The sequence below is a fragment of the Myotis lucifugus genome, unplaced genomic scaffold, assembly GCF_000147115.1.
Source record: "Myotis lucifugus unplaced genomic scaffold, Myoluc2.0 scaffold_85, whole genome shotgun sequence".
NCBI classification, from domain to species: Eukaryota; Metazoa; Chordata; class Mammalia; order Chiroptera; family Vespertilionidae; genus Myotis; species Myotis lucifugus.
Window position 1 is genome coordinate 1,494,316 of NW_005871133.1, and position 25,540 is coordinate 1,519,855.

The 25,540-nt window shown below is 36.6% G+C and overlaps 1 protein-coding gene across 3 annotated transcripts in view; it reads left to right on the top strand.

Annotated features, from left to right (window-relative positions):
* GPHN (gephyrin) overlaps positions 1–25,540 on the top strand; it is a 414,574-nt gene that overhangs the window by 159,948 nt on the left and 229,086 nt on the right. For 2 of the 3 annotated variants that reach the window (XM_006090985.3, XM_006090983.3), the window contains exon 4: positions 18,109–18,201. The exons of the other annotated variant lie outside the window; for it this stretch is intronic. In XM_006090985.3, the coding sequence (XP_006091047.1) occupies positions 18,109–18,201 (93 nt within the window). The remainder of the gene's footprint in view (positions 1–18,108; positions 18,202–25,540) is intronic. 3 annotated transcript variants of the gene reach the window in all.

The following is a 25,540-nucleotide window of genomic DNA, read 5'->3' on the forward strand; positions in this document are numbered from 1 at the left end:
CCCTTACTGCCCCCCCTGCTGGACTGGTTGCCCCCAGTTGCCCCCCCTTCCGGCTTGGTCGCCCCTCATGGCCCCCCTGCCAGCCTGGTCGCCCCAACTGCCCCCCCTGCTGGCCTGGTCGCCTCTCACTTTCCCCCTCTGCCAGCCTGGTTGCCCCTCACTGCCCCCCCTGCCAGCTTGGTCGCCCCACACAGCCTGATGTTCAGTGGTTTGGTCGTCCCTCACTAACCCCCCTGCTGGCCTGGTCACCCCACTCAACCTGTTCGGTCGTCTGTTTGGTTGTTTCGGATGTGATGGCCCCTGGGGCACGCTCTCTCTCTCGCTCTCTCTCTCTCTCTCTATATATATATATATATATATACACACACACACACACACACACACACACACACACACACACACTATTAATTTTAATATGTCAGGTGTTATGTGTAGTCAACATCAGGAATTAATGCCATGATTACATTCTATCATTTAAGAAATCAGGTGTCAGCAGACTTACTCAAACTTGATATAAATTCTCAAAATAGGTGGCTGGGAGGAACCTTTGGTCTAATCCAGATCTCTCATTTTTTAAAAAAGAGAAAACAGGAATAAAGGTGAACTTGCTAAAATTAATTGTTTGAGGTCCAGTAAGTACTTCCAAAAATATAATCAGGGTTTTAAAGGGTCAGAATAACATGAACATATTACTTCTTGAGGTATATATTACAAACTGTAAAAACGTTAAGTAATCAATAAATGTATATATAAATAATTAAGCAGCATTTATATAAAGGATACAGAGTTGAAATCCATCTCTCTAAAAGGTGCTCTGTCTTTTTTACAATTATAGTATGTTAAGTGATTAAGATAAACAAAGTGTCCTATGAAAGACCTAAGAGGTGCACTTGGCCATTTGTAAAAGATAATCAGCAATCTTTCCAAGAACTCAGCAAATTGGAGTTCTATACAGTTCTGTATTCTGTGAAAGAATAAATATGAGATAATATGGCAACAGATCACAGGGTTAAAATAAAAACTGTTGAGATATAGAACTGGCAGTGGACCTTTATGCTATTTTAAGAAATTTAGATTTTATACTGAAAACTATGGGTTGCCATTATGTGATTTTAAGAAAGAAAGAAAGAAACGTAACCTGATTGGTAAATTTTTTAGGTTTTTCTGTGATGAGCGAGAAAAATAATTTCAATGAAAAGGAGGTTCCATCCATAATGAAGTACACCAGGTTGCAAGATATAAGCACAAAATGATTAAAACCTGAGCTAAAGAGATAGCAGTAAGGCTGAAGAAAAATCTTAGATTCCAGAAATATTATATGAGTAGAATCAAAAAATACTTTATTAATTGGATGTTTAGGGGAAGATGGAAAGATTGAGTCAGGTTTCTGGCTTAGGAAATCTTAGGATATCCAAGAAAAGAACTAAGTTTGAGAGGAAAGAGGATATGTTTTGACTTATTTAGTTCGTCATTATATATCTGTCTCAGATAACCAAATATCCAGTAAGTGATTGGATAAGTCAGCCTGGAACTCAGAAAAAGATAATTGTATCTTTTGATTGATATTGGGGTTTGTCATTATGTGAGGTAATTAAGGCCATGCTAATACATGCAATTACCTAAAACATGATTTTAAAACAATCTTTATTGTTGAAAGTATTACATATGCTTCCTCCCCCCCCCCCCCCCCCCGCATTGACGCTTTCTAGCCCATCCCTCACCTCCTGCCCCAGGTCTTCACCACCCTATTGTCTGTGTCCATGGGTTATACATATATATGCATACAAGTTCTTTGGTTGATCTCTTCCCACCCACCCACCCTTGTAGTCTCTCTGAGATTTGACAGTCTGTTCCATGCTCCCCGCAGCTGGCCCTCCCCCGATTGCCCCCCCAACCTTGATTGGGGGTGGGACCTGCCAGCCAACCTCCCATGTCCCCTCACCCTGGCTGGCCCAGCCCAATTGGCCCAGATCAGGATGGGCCAGCCGGACCACACCTGTGCACGAATTTGTGCACCTGCCTCTAGTGAGGTAATAATAGTGGACTGAAACTGTTGCCCTGGGGAAGGCCCATCCTAGAAACAGAGGATTAATATATTATTTTTTTAAGTTTAATTAAGTGCAAGAATTTTGCCTAATTTTTATAGTGACTTTCTCTAAAGGAGGAGTTCTTTCATTGTATTTTTTAAAATACATTTTATTGATTTTTTACAGAGAGGAAGGGAGAGGGATAGAGAGTTAGAAATATCGATGAGAGAGAAACATCGATCAGCTGCCTCCTGCACACCCCCTACTGGGGATGTGCCTGCAACCAAGGTACATGCCCTTGACTGGAATCGAACCCAGGACCCTTCAGTTCGTAGGCTGACGCTCTATCCACTGAGCCAAACCGGTCAGGGCCTTTCATTGTATTTTTTGAAATTCTAGAATTATAGAGTTATGTCTCAAGAGATTTATTTTTAAAAAGCATGATTAATGGATGACATGTGATATGTGATTTTTCCCATCAGTTACTAGTTTTATATCTCAGATAGCTTCAGAGAGTTTGAGGCCTGAGGCATAAAAAATATAAAATTGATCCTTTTGTTCGAAAGTGTTAGAAGAAAAACTATTATAAATTATTCTACCAACATATGTTGGCACCATTTGCATTTTCAGCTGAAATCAGATAGTAAAATCTTTTTGCTTTGATTGGAGGAAATGGGAAACATATGTTTGTAATGTTCATTTTAGTTGGATAATATCTGAGTAATTTTAAATTATTTAAATGTGCAATTGAATTTATATTTGAACTATACTGTCTGTAATATACCATATATAAAGATATATTTATGTAAAGTTTTACTATTAAAAAGGTATGATTGATGAAACATAATTCAATTTTTGTCAGATATAGTAATCTTTCACAATGTTTCTAGTACCAGAAATCTTTTAGTTCATACATAGTTTGACTTAAGCATACATTTATTTATTACAAAAAATCATCTCATAGTGAATGGATGCTAGGCCAAAGGCTTAAAGGATAAAGAGTGCCTATCTTCCTGGCCCAATCACAATAATCTCTTCCACCTAATATCTTTGCTTTTATTTAGATTTACCACTCATGCACACATATTCCTAAATATTATAATTTCTTTGTGCTTCTGCTTGCATTTTATATAAATTGAATCACATTGTATGTAATCTTTTGTGCTTTCTTCTTTTGCTCAACACTGAGATTCATCCATGTCATTGTCAATAGCTAAGTTTCTTTCTTCTTCTTTTATTTTGGCCATAAAATACCTAATTGTGTCACAAATTATTGAGAACTGCCACTGATGGACATTCAGCTTATTTCTATTTGCAGTTATTATGAAAAATTATGTTATAAAATTCTTATATAGCATCCTGTGTAAGAGTTTCTCTAAGGTATATACTAAAGAAAGGAATTTCTGGTTTTTTAAGTAATGTGTATTTTCAACTTTTCTGAATGAAATCACTGTTTTCTAAGATAGTTATGCTAATTTATACTACCAACTTGGGTATATTTATTTTAAAGAGAGATATTTAAATATTAACTCTTTAATCTATCTGAAATTTATATTGGTATAAATTTTTATTTATTTATATATGGGATGACTTACAGTTACAGCCCAATTTATGGGAAAACCTATCCCCCTCCCCTCCAGTTTGAATTGTCTCATTTATCATATACTAACGTTTCATATGCCAAGACACACATATGCACATACATAAGCCTCTTTTTTTTCTGAATTTTTGTTTCCTTGATCTATTTATCTGTTTGTTTGTTTTTTGCTGGCACAATACTTGAGTGGCAGGGGTTAGGGAGGGTGGTGGCACAATACTTTTCAAGTGCTGAAAAAAAGAACTGTTACCAAAAAGTGTATGTCTAGTGAAATTATTCTTTAGGATTGAATGGGAAATAAGGACATACTTAGACCAAAGAAAATTGAAAGAATTTGTCACTAGAAAACCTACCCTGAAAGAATGGCTAAATGAATTTTCTAGAGGAAGGAAATAACTTCAAAAAAGAAAGAAGAACAGAATAGGTAAATATAGTAGACTATCTTTTAAAAATGATTTTCTTAAGTCACATTTGAAGGTTGAAACAAAAATTATAATACCATATAATGTGGTATATTATATACTATATGGAGTAAATAATAAAGTCATATTTAAAATATGGGAGGGTAAAGGTGCCTAAATGAAAGCAAAGTTTCTGTATTTCACTTGAAATGATAAAATGTCAATATCAGTAGACTGTGATAAATTTCATCTATATATTGTAATACCCAGAGCAACCACTAAAAGAAGTATACAAAACAATATACACAAAAATATTATAAAATAAGATGAAATACTGAAAAAATTTTCAAGTAGTTCACAATAAGGTATGAAGAAACAGGAATGAGAAACAGAAGACATAAACAGATTTAAGTCCTACCATATCAGTAATTGCCTTAAATATAAATAATCTAAATAGACAATTAAAAGACAAATTGATATAATGGATTTTTAGAAATGATCCAATATATGCTATTCTCAAAAAATGATTTCAAAAACAATGACACAGCCCTAACCGGTTTGGCTCAGTGGATAGAGTGTTGGCCTATAGACTGAAGGGTCCCAGGTTTGATTCTGGTCAAGGGCATGTACCTTGGTTGCGGGCATATCCCCAGTAGGGGGTGTGCAGGAGGCACTGATCGATGTTTCTCTCTCATTGATGTTTCTAACTCTCTATCCCTCTCCCTTCCTCTCTGTAAAAAAAAAAAAAAAAAAAAAATCAATAAAATATATATTTTAAAAAATAACTCAAAACAATGACACAGGTAGGTTGAAAGTAAAAGGATAGAAAAAGATATAACATGAAAATATCAATTTTTAGAGAAAAAGAAAATTCTCAGGTCAATAACCCATGTTTCTTCTTCAAGAAGTTAAAGAAGAGGAGCCAGATATAGTCAAAACCAGAAGACAGAAAATACTTAAAAATTGGAATAAATGAAATTGAAAATAGGAACACAGTAGGGGAAAATCCATGAAATAAAAAGCTGGTTCTTTTAAAAACTCAATAACATTGATAAACATCTTACTAGACTAACAAATTTAAAGAAAAAAGACACAATCATCAATATCAGGATTGAACAAACAATATTACTATAGATTTTCCAACCATTAAAAGGATAATTAGAGAATACTATGAAAAACTTTATATCCATAACTTAAATTACTTAGAAAAAATTGAACGATTCCTAAAACCTCACAAATTACAAAAAATAACCAAAAAGACATAGACAATCTATATAGTCTTATAGCCTGAAATACCACCTTTAAAAAAATATCCAGGCCCAGATGGTTTTACTGGAGAATTGTTCTGAATGAGGGTAACCTGGGTCCATCATCTCAATAGTATGGGAATACCATACTGTGATGAGGATTTAGTAACCATAATTCCTTCACAGAATACCAAGGATTTGCTCCTAATGAGATGGAATCTCACAGGAACAAGTTCAGAACTTGGCAGAATATTTAGCACATACTAAATACAGAATAAATGGGTGCTTTTCTTATTTTCAGTATTATTTATGTCACAGTTACACTAAGTATGGCTATTCTCCACAACCTTAATCACCTTAGACAACCCAAATAGAGTCAGAGTTCATGGTAATCTTTTTATCTCCAGCTCTGAAAGGCTAATAATTGAAATGTCATATTTTTTTATTTATTGATTTGAGAGAGAGGAGAGGTAAACAGACAGAGAGATAGACAGACATTGATTTGCAGTTCCACTCATTTATGCATTCATTGTTTGATTCTTGTATGTGCCCTGGCTGGAAATCGAACTCGCAACATTGATATGTGGGGACAATGCTCTAACCAACTGAGCTACCTGGCTAGGATGAAATGTCATATTTTAAAAGAAAGACAAATGGGAAAACAGAGTAATTTATAGAGCTAAATGGATTTAAGAGATATGTCTTTTGACCTTTTTATCCTATTTTTCCCTAAAGACCTTCTCTGAGCTTAAGAGCCAGATTTCATGCATATTTGTACTCTTCAGTGATCCTATGTAATAAAAGCCTAATATGCTAAGTGTCCGGTTGGCCATTCAACCAATCAAAGCATAATATGCTAATGATATGCTAAGGTTGTTCAACTGCTCGCTATGACATGCACTGACCACCAGGGGGCAGATGCTCTGATCAGTAGGTTACCTTGCTACTGGGGTTCGGCCTATCGGGACTGAGCGAGATGGGCCAGACATACCCTGGAGTCATCGCATGGTCCCTCCCCAGCTGGCCAACCTCCCTCATCCCTCCCTGCCCCCAATCGTGCACTGGTGGGGTCCCTCAGTCTGGCCTGCACCCTCTCGCAATCCGAGCTGAGGGATCTTCCCCCGTCCCGAGTGCACGAATTTCATGCACCGGGCCTCTGGTTTTATATAATAGGTGACCTAAACAAATGGTGGTGTTTCTACTAACATTATATATCCTTCTAAGACTGACTGGACCTCTGAAGAGGAATTTGGAATAAATAATTAAAACCATATAATAGGAAATAAAACACATTATCTCAAGATGATTCTAATAGGAATCCTTAAGAGATGCAGTTTCAGGCTTTCTCCAATCAATCAAGTATCTGCTACCTAGGAAAAGCGAATGGATGAAATATGGAGAACAAACAAACAAAAACCTCTCATCAAAATTCCTGTGCTAAGTGAAATAAGCCAGGCAGTGAAAGAAAAATACCACATGATCTCACTCATTTATGGATAATAAAGAATATTATAACCTGATGAACAAAAAGATAGATACAGCGGCAGAGAAGCATCAAACAGACTGTCAAATTACAGCAGGAAGGCTGGGGAGTGTTGGGGAGGGGGGGCGGTAAGAGATCAACCAAAGGACTTGTATGCATGCATATAAGCATAACCAATGGACACAAGATACTGCAGGATTTTACATTACATAATTAATGTAATAGAATTTAATCATTCACATTATTTAAAATATAAGTAGTATATACACTATTTGACATTTTTATTACTTGAGGTTTAAATGGATAGAATTAAACTGAAATTGGTCCATTGATTAAGTATCAGACCACTTAAATAAAAGAACAGCTCTATTTTCTTGGAAGTAGAAAGCCTAAAATGGCACCTTAGTGTTGACATTTTTTTGTGGGTGTGAGAGAATAACAAATAATAATTTAAAATGCAACAAAATCTTAGTTTTGAGATCTTCTCTGGGCAGGAGGTGTCTTAAGGAAATTTATACAGGATGTGTAAACTTATGACTAACAAAATATAAATAGCCAGAAAAAGAGGAGGAGGCAAAGGTGCTAAGAAAGTAATTTTATCTGTATTGTATAGTTGCATTACCAACCACCACATAACCTAGTGACTTAAAACAACAATGATTTATTATTTCTCACAAATCTGTGGGGTTGCTGGGTGTATCTTCTTCTGGTCTTACCTGGAAGTCACTCATGTGGCAGAAATAATTTGTCACCTCAGCTAGGGCTGGAGAATTTAGGATGACCTCACTTAAATGTCTGGGACATTTGGTGCTGTCTGTTCTGCTACACCTTTCTCTCCACATGGTCTTTCATCATTCCATTATTTAGCTTGGTCTGGCTTTCATGGTGAAAGAAGATTACCAAAATAGTGAAGGCAGGACTGTGAAGCCTTTTGAACCTGGGATTCAGAACACACACACCATGATTTCTGCCTCATTCTATTGGTCAAAGTCACAAGTCCTGCCAAGATGCAAATGTTATGGAAATAGACTCCACCTCTTGACAGAAGAATTTATAAAGACTACATGGCCATATTTAATCTACCACAGTAGTATATGCATAATTGTAGAGGACAAAATTTTTTTCTGAGCTGGCTGAAAATGAGGGAAAATGAAACACTAGGGTACTAAATATCAGAATGAACAAATAACAGAAAATTAAATTTTTAAAAGTTTTTTTTATTTTTTAATACATGCAAATTATAAATACTATCAAAACACAAAAAAGAAGTAAAAAAAGAAATGAATTTCAAATCTAATTACCCAAAAATAACCATTATTAAGATTAGTTGTAAAACATACCAACATCTTTCTATGCCTATATTATAGATAGAAGACTGGATGGATGCTTGAGTGAAAGACATAGCTATACAAAATTAGAATAATTCCCTAAAGTTAATATTGAATAGCATTTTATTTCATTTAAACAGAGGAAAAAGAAAGGGAATAAAAGAGCATATTACAAGAGATGTAATGTACTAAACAGACATCTCTCTAAAGTTAAAATAGAGAAAATAATTAATAGGTTATAGTCATATTTGTAACTATCTTTTTAAACCTCGGGCAAAATTGGTTGAATCACTGCTCATGATAAGAATATGAGCAGCGTTAGTTTCTTCTACCTGTCCTCTGATTATCTTCAAATTTTGATAATAATATGATTATTAAAAAAACAAAAACCCGAAAACCTGAATGAATAGTATCCAGTCCTCAAACTGAGCTTATTTCACAGACCATTACCTAGATGTTGGAAGAAAGATAAAGTCAACCTGGACTATATAAGATCTGGACAGATTTGGCACAGAGAAAATGGAGGAAGTAAGAAACCAGAGACAATATATCTTTGTTGGAATGTTTTGCTTTTCTCTCTGAGATTTTATTAAATGTCCAATACTAAAGTCTTTCTGTCTAGATAATAGTTTAATTCATTAGTATGTGGGGGCTATCATTAGGTTTCAGATTAGTGTCCCGTTTCAGTGTGCATTTGTCCCGGGAATCTCATATTGATCATAGAGTCAGCCCTTGTTTTATTTGTTTCACATAGTAGTTGCTTACGATTAAAAAGAGGAGTCTCTCAGAGTTTGCATCTCTTTTTTTAATTTTTAAATCTTTATTGTTGAGAGTATTACATATGTCCCCCTTTTCCCCCCACTACCCCCCTCCACCCAATTCCTGCCCCTCCTCAGGCCTTCACCACTCTATTATCTGAGTCCAGAGGTAATGCAGATCCTATATAATAAAAGGCTAATATGCAAATAGACCAAACGGCGGAACAACCCAACAACCGGTCGCTATGATGTGCGCTGACCACCAGGGGGTGCGCACGGAACATGGCAGGCATCGGCAGCAGGCAGCAGAGCGCGGAACATGGTGGGCATCGACTGCGGCGGGATGGTGGAGCAGGTGAGCGGGGGGGGGCCAGACCAAGGTGGGGCGCCGGTTGCTGTCATCAGGTCGAGCCTCTGGTCGTTATTGAAAATTCTTTGTTCTCACGAGCCGTGGTCCTGCCTGGTGCTTGCACCTGCTGCTGGCGCTGGCCCTGCTTGCACCCGCTGCCGGCGCCTGGTGCCAGCCCCGATTGCTCGGCGCCATCAGCAGGTGCGAGCGGCAGCTGCTGACCCCAATTGCCCCTGTGGGCTTCACCTCCCCCTGCTCCTGAGGGGTGATTGCGTTAGCAGCCGCTGCTCACACCCGCTGATGGCACCAGCCCCGCTCGCACCCATTGCTGGTGCCAGCCCCAGTTGCTCCATGCCATCAGCAGGTGCAAGCGGGACCGGCACTGTCAGCACGTGGGAGTGGTGGCGGAGGGAGCGGGGCTGCGGTCAGACAGGTGACCAGGGGCCATGGTGGGAGGAGCCAGGTGGGAGCACGGAGAATGGGCCAAGACCCACCCCTGTGCCCACTGCAGACTCGCAGCCCACAGTTCCTTTCGAGGTGCATGAATTCATGCACTGGGCCTCTAGTATGCATATAAGATCTTTGGTTAATCTCTTCCTGTTCACACCCCCACCTCCCTTCCCTCTGAGCTTCGTCAATCTGTTCCATGTTTCCATGACTCTGGTTATATTTTTTTCATCAGTTCATTTTGTTCATTAGATTCCTTGTTCATTTATTTTGATTTTTAGATTCAATTGTATTTATTGCCATTTTATTGTTCATATTTTTTATCTTTTTTTCTTCTTCTTTTCTTCTTTCTCTTCTTAAAGAATACCCTTCAACATTTCATGTAATACTGGTTTGATGGTGATGAACTCCTTTACCTTCTTCTTACCTGTGAAGCTCTTTATCTGACCTTCAATTCGAAATGATAGCTTTGCTGAGTAGAGTAATCTTGGTTTTAGGTCCTTGCTATGCATCACTTTGAATATTTCTTGCCACTCCCTTCTAGCTTGCAAAGCTTCTGTTGAGAAATCAGTTGACAGTCATGTGGGTACTTCCTTGTAGCTAACTGCTTTTCTCTTGCTGCTTATAAAATTCTCTCATTGTCTCTCACTCTTGGCATTTTCATTTTGTTGTGTCTTGGTGTGGCTCTCTTTGGGTTTCTCTTGATTGGGACTCTGCGCTTCCTGGGCTTGTAAAATCTATTTCTTTCATCAGGTAGGGGAAGTTTTCTGCCATTATTTCTTCAAATAAGTTTTCAATATCCTGCTCTCTCTCTTTTTCTTCTGGCACCCCCAAAATGCAAATGTTGGTACTCATTTGTCCCAGAGGCTTCTTACACTATCTTCATATTTTGGATTCTTCTTTTTCTCTCTTCTGATTGGGGTGTTTTTTGCTTCTTCATGTTCCAAATCATTGATTTGATTCTTGGAATCCCCTACTGTACTGTTGAATCCCAGTAAAAATTAGTCTTTATTTCAGTTAGTGTATGCTTAATTTCTGACTGTTCCTTTTTCATGTCTTTGAAATTCTCACTAAGTCCCTTGAAGCTCTCATTAAGATCCTTGAGCAACCTTATAACCATTGTTTTGAACTCTGTATCCCATAGTTTGCTTGCTTCCATTTCATTTAGTTTGTTTTCTGGAGATTTCTTCTCTTCTTTCATTTATGACATATTATTTTGTCTCCTGTTTTGGCTGCTTCCCTGTGTTTGTTTTTATATATAAGGTAGAGATGCTGTGTCTCCTGGAATTGGTAGAGTGGCCTTATGTATTAGGTGTCCTATAGAGCCCAGTGGCTCAGCCTCCCCAGTCACCTGAACTAGACACTCTATGTGCACCCCTGTGTTGGCTGTGTGCACAGTCTTGTAGTTGAGCCTTGATTGCTGTTGGTGTCACTGGGAGGAGTTGACCTCTAGGCCAATTAGGTGTGAGGACTAGCTATGACTATAGTGGAAGAGCTGCTGTGCAGGAGACACCCCTATGGAGCAGGACTTGCTTCAGTGAGTCTTTGGTTTTCACTGGAGTCTGTCCCTTGAATGTGTTGCTTGTGGGTACACGGGCTCTGGGGCCTCCTGGGAGGTGCAAAGTCAGCCACTGCCTGAGGCCACCTGGCAGGTGCTACAGAGTGATCTATAGATGGCTGCTACTTGTATTGGGCATGGAAGTGCCCAGGTGAGGCCAAGCTGTGAGGCAAGGCAGGCTGGTTGTAGTGTCAGGTCTTGGGCCACTTAGGTATGGGGCATGCTGATGCCAGCTGCTGCTTGAGAGATTTTAGGAAAGTCTGAAGTCTTAGCCAAGACAGGACATTCATATAGAAAAGCCACTGAAAACAGCTTGGGTGGGGCTGCAAATTGGATGGGATGGGGTCTCACGGAATTACCAGGGCAGAGTGAACAGTGTGAACCAAGTTGATGGAAACTCAGATATGACTGTCAGTCAGTTCTGTATTAAGGGAGATCCCAGCACAAGCATATGACTTCTATAAGCACTCCCTTCCAGGAGAAAGCTGCCACTGAGTTCCTGCCCCACTACCAGACAATCCATTTTCTCCTCGTATGTGCCTGGTTCCCCCAATGCCTCCACAGAGTGCTGGAGCTCAGAGGGATTAGGACCTTGTAAATTCGTGTGCCTGCCCTTTAAGAGAAACTACCTGGGTTTCCAGCAGCCGCTGTGTCAGTCAGCCATAATCTCCACTGGTGTTTACAGCCTGAAGTTATGAGGACTTCTCTTCTCAGCTCTGGAACCCTGGGCTGGGGTGTCTGGTATGAGGGTGGGCCCCTTGCTTCTCATGGGAGGCCTCCACAGCAGAGATCCCTCCCGATTAAAACAAATGCCACACATGGTTGTCATACCAGCCTATTCCTCGCCTCTGCCCCTCCTACCAGTCTCAATGTACTTCCTTCTTTACTTCTCTAGTTGTTGGACTTACATTCAGCCAGATTACAGGTGGTTCTTAATGATGGTTGTTCTGTATTTTAGTTGTAATTTTGATGTGGTTGTGGGAGGTGACTATTACCAGCATTTACCTATGCTGCTATCTTGGTTCTCTTAGTTTGCATTGCTCTTGATTTGAAGGTATTAGTGAGAATTTTTAGGATTTTGAAAATTTACCATATAACTTCTTTGGGAGCCAAAGCAACATTAGGAGCCTCACTATGCTGCACTATATTTCTCAAAGATCCTTCATTTCTGTCCTTGACTATCTAACTTTGAAATTTGTGACATGAATCTTCTTATTTAATTGTTGCTAGTGGATATCTAAATTGTTTTCCTCTAATTTTTAAATTTTTTCATTTTAGTTAGATGTTGAGAGGGGGAAATTCTGTGATTACAACTTCTTTCTACTATGCTAACATGGAAGCTCCAGGCAATAAATTTATAAAGAAATACATTCAACATAAGGGAAAATTAATCATTAAAATAAAAAATGCCTTCAGCCTCATTTTTGCAATAGATGCAGAGCAATTGTTCATAACGGTGGCTCATGTAGAATTCTCAATGACATACTATCTGGTAGAGGCAGCCAGATATTAAGATATATCTCAGAATGAAAGGTTCTTATAGGCGCTGAAATAAATAGTATGTTAAGATAAATTGCTTTCAGGTTACCTAATGCCATAGAAAAATAGATTCATTATCTTCATGTTATATAGAAAGCATAATTTTTTAAAATATATTTTATTTATTTTTTACAGAGAGGAAGGGAGAGGGATAGTTAGAAACATCGATGAGAGAGAAACATTGATCAGCTGCCTCCTGCACAGCCCCTACTGGGGATGTGCTCGCAACCAAGGTACATGCCCTTGACTGGAATCGAACCCGGGACCCTTCAGTCCACAGGCTAATGCTCTATCCATTGAGCCAAACCGCTTAGGGCAGAAAGCATAATTAGTCCAGTTTAATGTGTAAATATGTTATCTTGAAGAGTCTTTCTAAAAATGCAGATTCTGATTCATTAGGTTTGGGATGGGACCTGAGAGTCTGTATTTCTTTTTTTATTTTATGGTTATTCTGAATTTCATCTATTTATCTGTAGAAATGATGCCGTTTGAATAATCCTGGGATATTCTTTATATTCAAGATTTAGTTCTATTTTTATCAGCACTAAAGTATGGTAATATTTCTTTTTTTAAAAATTCTTTATTATTTAAAGTATTACATGAGTCTCCTTTTTCCCCCATTGACCTCTCCCTTGCCACCCTAACCCCCAAGCACAAGCCGTCACCCCCCTGGTGTCTGTGTCAATTGGTTTACTCATGCATGCATACAAGTCCTTTGGTTGATCTCTTACTCCCTCACCCCCCTGCCTTCCCTCATAGGTTGTACAGTCTGTTCGATGCTTCTGTGTTTCTGGTTCTATCTTTGTTCATCAGTTTATGTTGTTCATTATATTCCACAAATGAGTGACATCATGTGATATTTATCTTTCTCTGACTGGCTTATTTCACTTAGCATAATGCACTCTAGTTCCATCCATGCTGTTACAAATGGTAAAAGTTCCTTCTTTTTTACAGCAGCGTAGAATTCCATTGTGTAGATGTACCACAGTTTTCTAATCCACTCATCTGCTGATGGGCACTTAAGGCTGTTTCCAAATCTTAGCTATGGTGAATTGTGCTGCTATGAATATAAGGGTGCATATGTCCTTTCTGATTGGTATTTCTAGTTTCTTGGGATATAGTCCTAGAAGTGGGATTACTGGGTCAAATGAAAATTCCATTTTTAACTTTTTGAGGAAACACCATACTGTTCTTCACAGTGGCTGCGCCAGTCTGCATTCCTACCAGCAAGGCACGAGGGTTCCTTTTTCTCCACATCTCCAGCACTTGTCATTTGTTGATTTGTTGATGAAAGCCATTCTGACAGATGTGAGATGGTACCTCATTGTTGTTTTGATTTGCATCTCTTGGCTGATTAGTAACTTTGAGCATGTTTTCATATGTCTCTTGGCCATCAAAAAAAATACTAGACTTACTAAATAAATTCGGCAGTGTAGCAGGATACAAAATTAACACCCAGAAATCTATGGCTTTTTTATACACCAATAATGAACTCACAGAAAGAAAAACAAAAAAAAATCCCATTTACCATTGCAACAAAAAATTAAGATACCTAGAAATAAATTTAACAAAGGAGGTAAAGGACCTGTACTCATAAAATTACAGGACACTGAAAAAAGAGATAGAGGAAGACATAAACAAATGGAAGAATATACCGTGTTCATGGATTGGTAGTATCAACAAAATTAAAATGTCCATACTACTCAAAGCAATCTATAGATTCAATGCAATCCCCATTAAAATACCAACGACATATTTCAAAGACCTAGAACAAACTCTACAAAAATTTATCTGGAGTAAAAACCGACCCCAAATAGCTGCAGCAATCTTGAGAAAGAAGAACAATGTTGGAGGGATCACAATACCAGATATAAATTATACTACAAAGCCACTATTCTCAAAACTGCCTGGTACTGGCACAAGAACAGACATATAGACCAATGGAACAGAACAGAGAACCCAGAGATCACCCCAAGCTCAACTAATATTTGACAAAGGAGGCAAGAGCATACAATGGAGTCAAGACAGTCTCTTCAATAAATGGTGTTGGGAAAATTGGACAGATACTTGCAAAAATATGAAACTAGACCACCAACTTACACCATACACAAAAATAAACTCAAAACGGATAAAGGACTTAAACGTAAGACGGGAAACCATAAAAATCTTAGAAGACTTCATAGGCAGCAAAATAGAGACATATATCATTAGCAATATTTTTATTGATACAGCTCCTAGGGCAATGGAAACTAAAGAGAAAATAAACAAATAGGACTACATCAAAATAAAAAGCTGCACAGCAAAAGAAACCATCAACAAAACAACAAGAAAGTCCACTGCATGGGAGAACATATTTGCCAATGTTATCTCCGATAAGGGTTTAATCTCCAGAATTTACAGGAAACTCATACAACTTAACAAAAGGAAGATAAACAATCCAATAAAAAAAAGGGGGGGGCAAAGGACCTAAATAGACACTTTTCGAAAACAGACATAGAGATTCTGTATTTCTAACAAGTTCCCTGATTATACAATGTCATTGGTCTTTAGGTAATACTTTTAGTATCAAAGGTCTAAGACAGCTGTGGACCCAGAGCTCCTCTTCTTGACTTTAGACAAAGGACTGTGCCTTATTCATCTTTATTTCCTGTTATCTAATAAAGTACCTGAGTGAAAGAATGCCCAGAAATATTTTCTTGTTAAATAATTATATGACTACTTAAACAATCCTTAATCCTTTGAGCTCAAGATATCAAATATTATTTATTTTTTAAATTTTTATTTTTTACTGAATTCTTTCAGGTGACATTGGTTAACAAAATTATATAGGTTTTAGGTATACAATTCTTTAATACATCATCTATACATTGTATTGTGTGTTTACCACCCCAAGTCAAGTCTCCTTCCATCACCATTTATCTCCCATTTACCCTCTTGTGGAGGAAGGTTGCATGGCTGGGTGAAAAGGTAAAGGGATTAAGAAAAAAAAGCAAAAAAGGCAGCAACAACTCTTAAACACAGAAAACAGTATCAAATATTATGTAAATGAAAGAAGTCTTTACAGTAGGTGTTACCAGTTATTCATCCTGAGAATAGAAAAACAAGTAGTATTTCTAACGTGCAACTAAACTTAAGCTATATGACAACCAGTTGAGTAAACTGAAATTCACTTTCAGGTAACTGAACTAATTTATCTCCTTAATAATTCTCAGTTGCTTGGCTGCATGTAAATAAAACCTGGGAAGCTTTTAAAAATTCTAATGCCCAGGTTGTACCAAAGATGGGAACCACTGATGCTGGTTCGAGCTCCCTAGATAATTCTAGTATATAATCAAGGTGAGAACCTTTACTTGACTATGAGCTCTTTGAAACCAGGATCAATCTTTCATTTATTTCTTTAACTTTTAACACCTAATACATGGTATAGATACTCAGTAAATGTTTACTTAATCACTGGATGAATTATGTTATAAGAGAGTATTGCCTGTTATCAAACAGTAGAACTCTTTAGTATAAAAGGACTATTTTAACTATATTAGTAGCATTTTGAATTTAGGAAAGTTGGAATGCCCTTTTGGTATTGACAAAACTGAAATTTGGTATTTGATATAGATTTTGTGTGTGCTTGGGATATTTTGTTGGTGTAACTTTGATATCATTTTTTTATCAAGAGCTGATGTAAATGGAATGTGGTCAGAGATTAGGATGCTGTGGCATGGCACTCGAGTACTGATAGGGGAACTTTGGAATGTTAACAGGAAATTTAAAGTGTTCTGAGATCCATTAGTGGGAAAACAAGGTCAATTAATCTCATTTCTGAATTGTGACATTAACTTATTTTTGTGTGGACTAGAAATAATAACTACTTAGAATCATGAGTATTTATATTTTTTTTTACTTTAAATATAGAAGCACAAGTCAATGGAAATTTTAGGTTTGGTTTGTGAACCACCTTGTGATAACTTTTATTATAATGCTCATTGATTTTGTGTGTGAGCTTTCCTCAGAACAAAATTATAACTACATCAGGAATGGAAGGTTTTCAGTTGGGCTCTCAGTAGCCTATAATTTATATATTTTAAAAATAGTTTGTTGCCATTAATAAATAATAGGGGGAAAATCCCCTTCATTTGGAGCTTTGGGCTCTCCATTCCTGTGATACATGATGAAATAAAAATATTCAGAGATAGGGAAAAAATCATTTTTAGACCCCAAATTTCCTTCTAACTAATTATCCTGCATTTTATGCTACTGATGAATTTGAGAACAGAGGATATTGTGTTTTACATCTAGGTATTAGCCTGCTACTTGTGTTTTACACTTCGTTATCAGCAATTAAATAATATAATTGTATTATTACATTTTGGACTGAAATTATAAAAAAATAATGATATAATATGTATATAATAGTTGTTTTTAAAATATAATTACAATGTAGAATGGATGAGTAGAATTACCAATAGTGTAAGCTGACAATAGATCATAGTTCCTCTTCTTTACAAACTAGCTAGATAACTTTGAGTAAATTATTTAACCACTTTTGTACTTCACTTGTCTTATCTAGAAAATGAAGAGGCAAATCTCCTAAGGTCCCTACCAACTCCAAAATTTTATGGTGTATAATTCTGTAATTCTAGGCTTTATAAGTAGTGTGGAGGGGAAAAACTTTAAGCAATCATTTATTCCTACACCTTTCTTTTAAGGCAATCATGTAAAATAATTCCTGATAAAATGATAAAACTTCCCTAAACAACTTGAAACTTAGTAGAAAATATTGACATAATCACAGGTGGAAAGTAGGGAACATATATGGAGGATCCCACAGATCTAGTTTGAATCCTAGTTCTTTCTCCTTCTAGTTTGTGAGCCCATGATCAAATTAGTTTCTTGATCTCTCAGAATCCATTAAAGAAAAAAAAATGAATGAGTCTGTTTCTTTAAATATGAAATTGAAGTATGCATATTTACCTGGAAGGATTGGTGTGGTTTTTTAGTAATGAGATCATATAAATGACACATACGCAGTACTCAATTTTTTTAACCTGAATATATTTTGAATGGCTGTAAAGAACTTAGGAATGCCACGTGAATACATAACAAATATTAATTTATAAACTTTTATGGTATTTCATTGAAAGTAAATGTATTTCATTTACTTTAAAGAATTTCATCCTCATTTTCTGTGGGTAAAATAAACACTCAAATGCAGTGTGTTTTGAGCAACAGTGAAATTGTTCTATGAATTATGCTTCAAAATTTTTATGTTGATAAGAATCTGTTTTTCATCACTATACATAATGTATTTGAGTACGTGTGTGTTTCAAGCAGACAGGCACATCCTTCTGCATGTGACATTATTACTGTTTTCTTTCAGGAAACCCTGATAGATTGGTGTGATGAAAAGGAACTTAATTTGATACTAACAACTGGAGGAACAGGGTTTGCACCACGAGATGTCACTCCAGAGGTGAGATAGAATATGCTTTTCTCAGATTCAAGGAGTAAACTATTCATGTTATTTTAAATATTTTTAATATTATTTTTGTAATTCTGCTAGGCAAAACAAGAGACTTGTGGTGCTAAGAATGAAAAACTTGATGAGAAAGAATTATGTAAAAAATATTTCTTGGCTTTTTTCTTTGGACTTAAACTAGAAATTATATAATATGAGGAAGATTGAGCTGGTCCAGAAGGTAAATCCTGCATTTCTTCAGTGGTCTGTGGTATCAGCTGAACTTCAGGCATGTTCCCAAAGGAGGTGATAACAGAACTCTGACTCAGCGTGGCATCTGGTGTGCTTTCTTAATATAATTCACACTGTATCTGAATTCTGTTTTTTTGAGATACCCTTGTCACGGGTCTCAAAGCACAGTAGAATGGTTGTAATAGAATATTTATACCAATTTTATAGTTCTTTTGGTGAGAAAGGGTTGTATATTCCATAACTTTAAATGAATTTAATAAATCATAAGCAGAATTAATATCTAGGCTTTATGCCACAAAAATCACCTCAGCTTTGGCACAGAGAGAAAAAATAGGGGAAGAATGAAGAGTAGGCAGTGCTCATTGATACAGGGGGAAAAAATCTTTTTTATGAGGAAGCCATAAACCAGGTGTCACTTTCAGAGTCTTAAGCAAATTTATATTACCACTTGTGACATTGTTTTCTTTACTTCCCAAAAAAAGTGTTTCTTGGCTGAATTTCAAGTTAATGTTAATTATGTCCTTCTATTTTTCAAATCAGTACACTATTGTATCTACTATCTTATTATCAGCAAGATGCTTTTTCTCTGCACCTATTAAATAATTCCTGTCCTGTTTTTCAAACTTTAGCCTGCACCACAAAGCAGATTGCTGGGCCCTACACACAGATTTTCTGATTCAGTAAAGTCTGCAATGGGTGCTGAGATTTTGTATTTTTAACAAGGCCCCAGGTGATGCTGATGTCACTGGCCCATAGACCACACTTCCAGGCTTTGAGAACCACTGTTCCATATGAAAATACAAATTTTTAAACAAGTTGTAAAATAGTTTCTATTCTATGTAAATAAAAATCATGACACAGAAATTCTTTGAATAATATTATAAGTAGGCTTATAATTAAAATGGTCTTGCCTTAAATCAGAATAATGTAAAATTGAGAAATTAACATCAACTGCTTAAAAAAGAAGCCAACCTTACATAATTTATTTAGACTCTGGGTCCTAAGGGAAATGGTTCTTTGACATGTTTTACATTTAAAAAAATTTACATTTTTTTAAAAATTGTGAGGCTAGCCCTAACCGGTTTGGCTCAGTGGCTAGAGTGTCGGCCTGCGGACTGAAGGGTCCCAGGTTCAATTCTGGTCAAGGGCATGCATGTACCTTGGTTGCAGGCACATCCCCAGTAGGGGGTGTGCAGGAGGCAGCTGATCGATGTTTCTCTCCCATCAATGTTTCAACCTCTATCCCTTTCCCTTCCTATCTGTAAAAAAAAATCAATAAAATATATTTTTAAAAAAATCTCTGAGGCTAACTTAAAAAGTACAATTGAGGGAAGCCATCTCCTTTAGAGATGTGTTTGTGTTTTGTTTTGCTTATAATAGGAGTGGGGAACCTTTCTTCTGGCAAGGGCCATTTGGATACTTATAACATCATTTGCAGGCCATACAAAATTATCAACTTAAAAATTAGCCTGCTATATTTGCTCAAGCACTTAATTAACTCACCCCTAATGCCTTGGCAGTGCCAAACCAAATGATTTCTCCGACCTTATACAGCCCAAGGGCCAGACATTCCCCACACCTGGTTTATAAGAAAATTGCCTATCTATGTGAAGACATTGATTTTTGGAGTTAGGTGTTGTGTAAGTGTTTGAAGGAAATGAAATTAGGTTTATATATTGCCATTTTTTGTGTGGTAGTTTGATATTTTCCTGGTATTACTGATTTTTATATCAGAAAAGTATTAACAATTATCAGGAATTAATTTATAACCAGATAACAACATTATTTTCAATTGTGGGGAAATAATTTACATCACAAAGTTTAGTATTTTGTATACTGTGGAGCTTCAAGGCAATACCAAAATGCTAGGTTGAAAATTCAAATCTGTGAATTCTGGCTCTGCTATTTACTAGCAAGGTGACTATAGACTAGTCATTAAACTGCTCTGTGTTTAGGAAAATTAGGAATATAAAAGTACTCACCAGGGTACCTGTGAGGATTCAATGAAAAGTATGCCAGTATTTTAGTACTTGCTATGTAAGGATTAACTTATAAGGGGTAAATACTTTTTTATTATTTACTACATAACTACCAAGTGGGCAAATTTGATAGTAATTTTGTATAAACCTACCAAATGAATAAAAAGTCTTATTCTAGATTTAAAGTATATCCATGAAATCATCACAATCTTATTAAATTATTTTTAGTTTTGAAAAAGTAAGCTTCACATTTTACCTTTTCTATCTCCATATAAATCAGAAATCTTGAATTTCTACCATTCTAATATCGTAATATCCCCCATTCCTATTTTTGGGTACTGTTAGTTGACAAGAGTCTTCTCTCTTTCCATAAGCTTATATGTTTCATTATATCAGAAATTGAGAAGTTCTTTATTCTTAAGTGAAGTTTTTCAGTTAGAGGTCCTCTTATATTCTATAGTCATATATGCCTATAGCAAAAAACCTAAAATTATATTATGGTTTTTAAAATATACATAAATATGTCTTCTCTGTTTTTGAAAACAGGTGACTTACTCATTGTGAATTCATGATCTTTAGTAGATACACTTTACTTCATATAATATTGTTTGATTATGTACAACAAAAGTCCATAGGACTGTTAAGCTTTTGAAAAATTAAATAAACATGAAAGCAATGTAGGTCCTCCCCCAAATAATTCTAATTTCCCATTGCCTCTATACCAGCGGTTCTCAACCTGTGGGTCGTGACCATCGGAAAACACATATAGCATATCAGATATTTACATTACAATTCATAACAGTAGCAAAATTACAGTTATGAAGTAGCAACGAAAATAATTTTATGGTTGGGGGTCACCACAACATGAGGAACTGTATTAAAGGGTCGTGACATTAGGAAGGTTGAGAACCACTGCATGATACTCTTAATAGTTGCAATTTTTATAATATTTAAAAATAACACTGAATATTAGTTAGGAATCCAGAAATATAATTTTGGGCCTATAATAATACAATTATTTGTTTTTAACTTGTTTGTTTTACATAACTATGCCTAAAAAGAGAGGAAACTATTTCTAGACCACATTTATCTATATACAACTAGTTGCAAATATTGTTAAGTAGATTCAGAAGTTATTGATAGAAAACACAAATATTAATGATAAAGGGTTAAATAACATAAACTTCTCCCTTCAGGGACTAATATTTTACAGCGAGTAATTTTCAATAATTACTTTGTTCTACAGTCAGAACGGATGATTGTATGTGAGATGTGTGTGTTGTTAGAAAAAAGTGAAGGGTATAATAACAAATTGAATGAATGAAATAAAGCATTCTAAAGTTGTTATCAATAAGTATGAACCTTAGAGAAAATGAAAAGTTTAATAGATTTAGATTTCTTCTGAGGTATATTTTAAAAAAAAGGAATAGCAAGTTTAGAAAAGTGTATCTTATTTACATATTTTATAGAAAGAATGCAATCAATTGATATTTCTAAATTGTGAACTTGTCTCTACATGCCTTGCTGGCTCACTCCATGCCTCTAAACATGATATACTATCAAACCTAACATATAATAGCATAAACTCTTCAACTTTTTGGTTTTATTTTGATATGAAAAGCTTTATTTTAAAAAATAAATTACATTTTCTCTGATCTTATAAAAAGGATGGATAATCTGTTGTCGTTGGTGAAATGCTAGTCATTATAATATTCTGTGGAACATAAGAATTCATTGATATACAAAATTATCTCTTTGTGTCCCATTATCTCTTTAAAATTACATATTTCCAAAATAGGTATTATTACATAAAGAATTTTTTTATTATTTTTAGAAAATAGAAGTATAATTAAGGACATATAAGTGAGGTGAAGTGAAAGCTCTTTAGACATAAATTTAAGAAGAGAATAAAAGATTAAGAAGCATTAAAAGATCTACATACTTACAAAGAAATGTTTAATGTATTATGATAAATTAGAAAATATTAAGCTACTAAATATTTACAGGGTAAAAATAACTTTCATCACTTTTAGAGTAATAGGCCACACCAAAATAAAGGGTTGAATACTAATGTATTGTTTTGATAATAAATTAAGAGTTAAGTAAAAGTCTAGCATACACATTAGGTTCCATCCACTCATTCATTCATCAGATGAGTTTGGTATTTTTAATTCTTAATATGTATCCAGTGCAATACAGGTTGCTAGAGTTAAAAAATGAATAAGGCAGGTCCCTATCCTCAAGAAATTCTTAATCTATCACAGTGGTTGGCAAATGATGGCCTGTATGCCAAATCCAATCTGTCATCTTTTTTGTATGGCTTGTGAGCTAATGAATAGATTTTGCATTTTTAAATGAGTAGGAGGAAAATCAAAAGGAGAATATTTTGTGACACATGAAAATTAGTTGAAATCAAATTTCAGTTTCCATAAATGAAATTTTATTTGAACACAGCCACACTAATTCATTTATATATTGCCTATAGCTACAAAAGCAGAGCTGAGTAGTTGCAACCAAACTGGTATAGCCTGCAAGGTCTAAAATATTTACCATCTTGCCCCTTTGCAGAAAAAGTTTGCCAATCCCTGTTCTGTTAGGTGATGGCAGTAAGTCATCTTTAATCATTTTTTTTATTTTTAAAATTGATTTTCTTGATTTTTACCTTTGTTCTTTAGTAATCGCAAATGTTATTGGGCTTCATTTCTTAAATTTTTAATTTTAGAAGGAGCAAAAAAAGTAAAAAAGAATACTTTTCTGCAATAAGGAAATGTATGGCCCCATTGTCTTAATAGACAATATAGCATAACAAAAATAAAAGATCCCTTATTCTATGGAAGATAAATGGTGATGGTCAGAAACTTGGGATGGTGAACACACAATACAGTGTACAGATGATGTGTTGTGGAATTGTGCACCTGAAACCTATGTAATTTTGTTAACTGGTGTCACCGCAATAAATTCAATTTAAAAAATAAACTAAGTAATATATAAAATGTTTAACTTTTAAAATTGGTCCAATTAATTAATTTATAATACATTAAATAAAATCTCACTCTTAAAATATTTCAAACTGTTGTTCTTAGCAATTACTCCTAATGTGTCCTGATATAATTGTTCATAATGAAATAAACAAAAGGAAGAATAGCAAGAATTTCAGAAAACTATAAATTTGATGTAAGGGATATTCATTTAAAAGGCTCCTTATGGTTCATTATGTAAGTGAAGAGGCATCTGACAAAATGACCAGTGCTGAAGAGGGTAGAATGCTTAAAATTTGGTACAAAGTATGAATTTATAGGAAAAGATTATGAATTCCAGAAGGTATATTCTGTATATAGCCTATAATATTTATATTTCTTTGGAACAGATTACTATCTCAGCCTTTCTACAAATGTTTTTCCACTTAGGTTATTAGGAATTTTTTTTAAATCCCAGGAAATTTATTTATTTTATACAATTTTTTATAATCAATTTGTTAAAACATATATTTTACAATTGTATGTGTGAGTGTACTATAAGTCAGGTATTTCATGCAGTCATTAACCATTTTTCTTCCTTATGTTATAATGCTTCAAAATCAAGAATTCTGTGTAAGTAAAAGGAAGGAGACATAATTGCTCTAACTTACTGACTATATGTTAATGATTCTCAATTGGTGACTCTTATGAACACTGGTGAAAATTTACACTTAACAACTTCACCTAAAAGTTAACATTCAACATTTTAGCAATCAGAAAAACTCTCCTACATTATAGCAGAGAAGCATAGCAAAAACACCATGTTGAATAATTTCTGTTTTTGAAATAATTTTTTCTTTCAATTTTATTTTGTACTAGAGGCCTGGTGCATGAAATTAGTGCACTCGGGGGGCGGGGGCGGGGAGGTCCCTCAGCCCAGCCTGTGCTTTCTCACAGTACAGGAGCCCTCGGGGGATGTCCGACTGTGACGAAGGCGTCAGAGGCTCCCGCCACCGCCGCTGCTGTTGCCAGCCATGAGCCCGGCTTCTGACTGAGCGGCGCTCCTCCATGGGATCGCACTGACCACCAGGGGCCAGCTCCTGTGTTGAGCATCTGCCTGTTGGTGGTCAGTGCGTGTCATAGGGACCGGTCGTTCCACTGTTCAATCGATTTGCATATTAGCCTTTTATTATATAGGACTAGGGGCCCGGTGCATGAAATTCGTTCGTGTGTGTGCGTGTGTGTGCGTGTGTGTGTGTGTGTGTGTGTGTGTCCGTCCCTCAGCCCAGCCTGCACCCTCTCCAATCTGGGACCCCTTGAGGGATGTCCAACTCCCCGTTTAGGCCCGATCCAACCGGAATGGGCCTAAACGGGAAGTCGGACATCCCTCTCACAATCCAGGACTGCTGGCTCCCAACAGCTCGCCTGCCTGCCTGCCTGATTGCCCCCAACCACTTCTGCCTGCCAGCCTGATCACCCCCTAATCACTCCCTGCCAGCCTGATCGATGCCTAACTGCTCCCCTGCCAGCCCAATTGCCCCTAACTGCCCTTCCCTGCAGGCCTGGTTCCCCCCAACTGCCCTCCCCTGCAGATCTGGTCCCCTCCAACTGCCCTCCCTTGCGGGTCTGGCTCCCCCCAAATGCCCTCCGTGCTGCTCAGGCTCCCACCGACCTGCCCTGCCTGCAGGCCTGAGAACCCCAACCAAACTCCCGCTCCCCCCTTTGTCCCCCTTCCCTTCACACCTGGAATAATGGCTGCTCGGGGACAGTGGGGGTTAAGCATCTGTCCCCTGGAAGGTCCCGCCAAGTGCCCTACACACAGAAGGCATCCCATAGTGTTTATCAGAACAGGTGATGCCCATGGGGGAAGATGGAGGGGCTGGATTGTAGGTCGTCATGTTCTTATAAATAAACCTAACACAGAGGTGGAAAGGATGAGATGAGATAGTGCTGGCAGCGATACGGACGAGTCTGCGAAGAGAAGCTATTTTGATTATTAGTATGTTAATACCGGTGGTCTGTCCTTGAAGCCCTTCTGTGGCCAGCACCGGAGGAGACTTCCTGTGGACATTATCTTAGGACTCATGGCTAACATTTGAGGGGCGAACTACCATAATCCCCCTTTCACTGGCCAGGAAATGGGCGCCTGTGAAGTTTGATCACAGG